This window comes from Petaurus breviceps, unplaced genomic scaffold (assembly GCF_028583685.1).
Source record: "Petaurus breviceps papuanus isolate PSGF00001 unplaced genomic scaffold, PetGlider_PUasm1.0 175, whole genome shotgun sequence".
NCBI lineage: Eukaryota > Metazoa > Chordata > Mammalia > Diprotodontia > Petauridae > Petaurus > Petaurus breviceps.
Genome location: NW_027185764.1, coordinates 4,359,622 through 4,365,745, shown reverse-complemented (window position 1 = coordinate 4,365,745; position 6,124 = coordinate 4,359,622). Strand labels below are relative to the sequence as shown.

The 6,124-nt window shown below is 42.7% G+C and overlaps 1 protein-coding gene across 1 annotated transcript in view; it reads right to left on the bottom strand.

Annotated features, from left to right (window-relative positions):
* The window catches only part of PCSK5 (proprotein convertase subtilisin/kexin type 5), a 609,050-nt gene that overhangs the window by 224,506 nt on the left and 378,420 nt on the right, over positions 1-6,124 (bottom strand). The window contains exon 13 of the mRNA XM_069085345.1: positions 2,740-2,928. Within this exon, the coding sequence (XP_068941446.1) occupies positions 2,740-2,928 (189 nt within the window). The remainder of the gene's footprint in view (positions 1-2,739; positions 2,929-6,124) is intronic.

The following is a 6,124-nucleotide window of genomic DNA, read 5'->3' as shown; positions in this document are numbered from 1 at the left end:
AAGTCTTGCTTCTGTTCACTTTTTCCTATTCACACACCAGCTTAATTCAGACCCTTATCCTCTCTCACCCAGACTAGTGAAACAGCCTCCTAAGTGGGCTCCCACCTTAAGTCTTTCCCTTCACAGTTTTCACACTAATGCTTTTCAGGGACAGGGCTGGCCACATCACTCCTCTGCTTAAGAAGTTCCAGTTGCTTTCTATTGCCTCTAAGATAAAACAAAATCTCTTCTGCCTGGCATTTAAGGCGCTTTTCTTCACCTTGTGGCTTCACTCGACATTCCAGGCAAACTGTTTTTCACGTTCTGTACAACATTCCGTTTCCCACCTCAGTGACTGCACAGGCTGCTCACTAGATCTCGAATGCAGTTGCTCTTGATGTCAGCAATCAGAATTTCTAGCTTCTCTCCAAACTCAGTTCAAGTGATAATGCTCACATGAGCTCTTCCCCGAGCCCCTTCCCTAAAATTACTTTGTATATGCTATGTGTGGACTTATATGTGGTATTTCTCCTGATAGAATGTAAGCTCTTTGAGGGAAGGAACTGTTTCATTTTGCTTTTCTCCCCAGGATCTAGCACAAAGCCTGGTACATAGTAGGGGGTCGATAAATACTTACTGATTGACTGACTGATACAAAAGGGCAGCGGGATAGTGATTTGCATCTGCAGGACTGGCCTTGTGGACTAAAACTAAAATCCTTCAAGTAGGAAAGTATAAGTATAATCCAGGCTATAGGAAGGCCTGGTTAGTCTGTCATAGTCTAGTCAGAGGTGGGGAACTTAAGGCTTTCAGGCCATATGTGACCCCTTAGGTCCTTGGGTGTGGCCTTTTGACTGAGTCTAAGTTTTACAGAACAAATCCTTTATTAAGGGGATTTTTTTCTGTGACATTTAGATTCAGTCAAAGGGCCTAACCGGAGGATCTGAAGGCCCACATGTGACCCTGAGGCCGAAGGTCCCCCACCCCTGAACTAACCCCTGCCTAGGATGTCATCTTAGCCCTTTACCAGCTCAAGCAGGGGAGCAATGGGGATTTCCTTCTACCAGCAGACATTATCTCCAGTGTCCTGACTAGTGAGGTCTATAAGGTGACCTGATATCACCTGGAAGCTGTGAAGACCAGTGTCACACCATATACAAGGGCACAGAGGAAGCATGTGATAAATGCTTGTTGATTGGTTGGGAGAGGACTTGAGCCTTCGGGGACCAAAGCTTCTCTTGCTCTTGTAGGATCTTGGCCTGAATTAATAGAATAAGGAAAACGGGGAGTTGAAAATGGGAGAGGGGAATAGTGGAGAGGAGGTACTGAGGTTAAGAGAAAGAATGTGTGCCTGCGGAAAGGTGGCTGGAGGAGAGATTCTGATAGAACACTAGGAATCCATAGGCTTACAGCTTTTGAACTGGAAGTGACCTTACAAGAAATCTCGTCCAACCTTCTCATTTTATAGCTATGTATGTATGTGTGTGTATGTGTGTGTGTGTGTGTGTGTGTGTGTGAGAGTGAGAGGGAGAGACAATAAATGTGTGAGAGAGATAATGAGAGGTGAAAAGGAGAGATAATAAAGTGAGACAGAGTGTGTGTGAGAGTCAAAGAAAAGAGAGAGAGAGGGATGGAGGGAAGGAAAGAGAGGGGGAGAGAGGGGGGGGAAGAGAGGAAGACAGACAGATGGACAGACAGACAAACAGAGAGACTTGCTCAAAGTTACTCAGGTAATAAGTTTAGTAAGCAATAGAGCTAGGGTTTGAAAAAATGTCCTCAGATCCCCAAACCAGATTTCCTTTCCCTTCTACCATTGTCTCTCCCTGTGACTGAGAAAGCATGTACTTGGATTGCATCATTCAATAAATTACCCCAGGCAGCAAATCAACTAGATTTAGTTGAAGAGAAGGAGAATAAAGAAGAAAAAAACGGAATATTGGGATCCAATGGTCTTCCTAAGCTAGAAGGAAGGACAACAAAGGGCCTTAAGTAAAAGGAAAGTCCACAAGGGGATCTTCAGTAACATTTTTAACCATTATCACTCCAACAAACTGAATGTTCTTTGAAGCCTATAAATTGCTCCCCTTATAGTAAAAGCAGAAACTACTTAAATAAATAAATAATAACTCCAATACCCCTTCTTCCCCACTCCCCCAATAACTCAGCCAACTTTTTACTCATTGGGAATGCCTCCCTTCCTAGTGATCTACCTACCCAACATCATCTTCACAGACAAGTTCCTTCTCAGTCCTTTCCTATTGGATGAAGGTGTTTCCTGGTCCTATCTCTAAAGGCAAGCTGGGATTTATCCTAAGCACTACAGTAAAAACTCTGGGCTTCAGAGGTTCAAAAGATCAGAGATTTCCAGTTGACCTCAAAGGCCATCTAGTTGAATCCTCCTATTTTACAAATAAGAGTACAAAGAATAATGTACAAAAGAGCAAAATGACTGCTCCAAGGTCACACAGGTATTAAATGTCAGTGGCAGGAAAGCAAACTAAATTCTCTACTTTGGAAGGCTGTACTCTTTGCACAGCATTTCCTCTGTGAAGTAGTAGTGCAAATATTACTGTCCTGATTTTACAGATGAAGAAACTGTGACTCAGAGAGGTTGAGGGACAAACAGCTAGGGTTCACATTTAGGTCTTCTTTCTCTAACACTGATTCTTTTTTTTTCTTTTATGTCATACCAGTCTGTGATCACAGGGATGTATAATAAACAGGATGAAGGAAGCTGAGGCAGGGGGACCATAAGCCTACCTGTTGGCTAAAAGCTGGGACCTGGTTCCTGAAGGTGAGGTCAGATAGATGGCCAGATCCCCCCTTCGAGGGTGGGTGATGGTGATTCGGACGACCACATGTTCTAGGTAGTTCACATGGTGGTTGGGGTTATCGGAGCAGCCAGAAGCTTTGTAAATGGAGCGGACAGCGCTGCTGGGTCGGATGGTTCTGGAACAGATGGAAAGCATCAAAGCCAGTTACTACCTTCATGGAACCAGAACTGGCATCACAATCATCCTCAGTTTATGAAGCTTGTCCTTGATTGTTCCTGGCCCAAAGCTTAAGAAATACATTAAAATGATAGCAGAGTTATTTCACAGATATTGAAAGGCAAATTCAAGAGAATTCCACAAGCATTTATGAGACACTAAAACAATCACTGCCCTCAACAAAGCTTACAGTCATTCAGTCAGTCATTAACTGACCAAGCACCTACTTCTCATCAGACCTTGTGCTGAACTCTGGAGATAGAAAAAGAAGAAATAGACAGTCCTGTTCTTAAGGAACTCGGCAGAGACAACAAGCAAAGAAATAAGTGCAAACAGACTATGTACAGGGTAAGAGGGAAATAGGTAAAAGAAGGAAGGCACTAGAATTAAGAGGGATTAGAGAGGGCTTCCAGGAAAAGGCGAGATTTTAGTTGGGATTTAGAGGAAGTCAAGGGAGGTCAGGAGTCAGAGCAGAGGAAGGAGAGCATTCAGGCATGGGGGATAGCAAGAGAAAATTATGGAGCTGAGAGATGGGGGCGTCTTGTTCATGGAACAGCCAGGAGGCTGGTGTCACTGGATCAAAGGGTACATGTTGGGGTACAAGCTGTAAGAAGGCTGGAAAGGTAGGACTGAGCTTACAGGGCTTTGAACGTCAAACGGAGCATTCTGTATTTGTTCCAGAAGGTAACAAGGAGCCAGGGAAGTTTATTGAATGAAGGTTAACATGGTCAGACCTGACCACACTTCAGGAAAATCACTTTGGTGACTGAATGGAGGATGGATTAGAGTGGAGAGAGAAGAGAGGTAGGCAGCCCTCTCTCCCCCCACCTCCCCCAGCAGGCTATTGCAATAATGAAGGCATGAGGCGATAAGGGTCTCCCCAGAGTGGTGGCTGTATCAGAGGAGAGAAGGGGGCAAGTTCAAGAGATGTTGCAAAGGTGAAGTCCATCGGCCTTGACAACAGTTTGGATGTGGGGGTGAGAGATAATGAGGAGCTGAGGACAACACCTAGGTTGGAAGCCTGAGGGACTGGAAGGATGGTATAGTTCTTGAGAGTAACAGGGAAGTTAGGAGGGGTAGAGGGCATGCAGAGAAAGACAACAATTTCTGATTTTAGACATGTTGAGTTTAAGATGTCTACAGCATATCCAGTTTGGGATGTCTGAAAGGAGTTAGAGCTGTGAGATTAGAGGTCAGCAGAGAGGGTGGGGAAAGCTAGGGAGATGTAATAATCAGTATAGCTGAGGTAATTAAACCTATGGGAAACACAATGTGTAGTATTTATTATATAGGTTTTCTTGAGATGGAAATTTATTGCTAGATATTTTGAATCCTCTCTTGCTTTCTGCTGTGCACATGGCAATGCTTTTTTTTCTTATTTTGTATTTGTTTTAGTATTTAAATCTATAATTTGTTTCTTTTTCTTATTGTATATTTAAGTTTTTGCATTTACTTAAAAAAAAAACCCATGGGAGCAGATGAGATCACCAAATGAAATAATATGGAGGGAGAAGAGGGCCCAGGATAGAACCCTGAGGGACACCTATGGTTAGAGGACATGATCCCCATAAGGAATCCAGCAACGAAGACTGAAAAGGAGAGATCATAGAGGCAGAAAGAGACCTAGGAGAGTCTTGTTCAGAAAACCTAGAGAGAGGAGAGTATCAAGGAGAAAAGGGTGATCACCAGCATCAAAGGCTGCAGAGAGATTAAGGAGACTGTGGAATAAAAAAAGGCCACTGGATTTAGCAATTAAGAGATTATTGATAATTTTGGAGAGGGCGGCTTCAGTGGAATGATGAGGTTAAAAGCTGGATTGTAAGGAGGAAAGAAGAGAGTGAAAGGAGGAAAAGTAGATATCTATGGTAGAAATTCTATTATCATAGGATTTCTACTCTATTTTATTGTAGACATTCTACAAACAGAAGTGAATGCAAGATAATTTGAGAGAGAGAGTGTTAACATGGCATCTCGGTAGCATTTGATGCCGTTGACCACATTTAGTCATCTCTAGATTAGGTGGCTGGACTCAATGATTTCTAAGATCCTTCCCAACTCTAAGTCCTACAAATCTTTTTAATGCAGGGACAATTAACCCCTTATGCCAACAGATACAAAAAGTATGAGACTGGAAGCCTTGCAAAGCCAACCTTCAGAAGATTTGCAGTCATTCTTTAAAGGATAAATTATTCTCAGGAGTCTATTAGTCCCTCAACTGAAACAAATTGCTTTCCTTTCATGGTTGAGTAGATAATCTTCCTGAGTCAATATGACTGAAAAATTTTATCGCCTCATGGCTAGTCTTCTGGTGATAACTATGCTTCTTCAACTAGGCTGGTCATGGAACAACAGAAACATGGTCCAAAGCTGGGCACATATACACTAGAATTCTTTCCTCCTTGGAACTGCCTGCTACAGTGAGATGGCATGGTTTTTGAGAAAGACCAGGTCGCCTCCACACTATGGTGTGACGTTGTGAAAGAGGCCCTCCACTCTGTAAAACTCCAGCATTTCCTGTTAGCTCTAGGACCAAATAGAAATTTCTTTAGCATTTTGGACCCTTCCCATCTTTCCAGTCTCCTCAGCTTCACCTCTTAGAGTCCTTGGCTTCCTTCAAGACTTGGGTCAGACCTTTTCTGCTAGTGCCTTTCCCTTTAAGGTTCCCCTCCATCTACTCTAGGTGCAATTTGTATATACCTACTTATGTACAGACCATCTCTCCCATTAGAATGTAAGTTCCTCCATCAGCTGCAGAGTGTGAAGGGCACAGAACCTGAAGAATCATTTTTATAATAATAACAACATTGTAAAGGAAAACAACTTTGAAAGACTTAAGAACTATGATTAATGCAATAACCAACCATAATTCCAGAAGATCAATGATGAAGATCAATATTACCCACCTCCAGACAGAAAGGGATGAACTCAGGATGCAAAATCAACAACACATTTTCAGATATGGCTAATGGGAGAATTTATTTTGCTTGACTATGAATATTTGTTATGATTTCTTTCTTTTTTTCCTTCCTCCCTCCTTCCCTCTCTCTCTTCCTTCCTCCCTCTCTTCTTTCCTTACTTTCCTCCTTCCTTACTTTGTTCCTTCATTTGTTCCTTCCTTCCTTCCTTCCTTCCTTCCTTCCTTCCTTCCTTCCTTC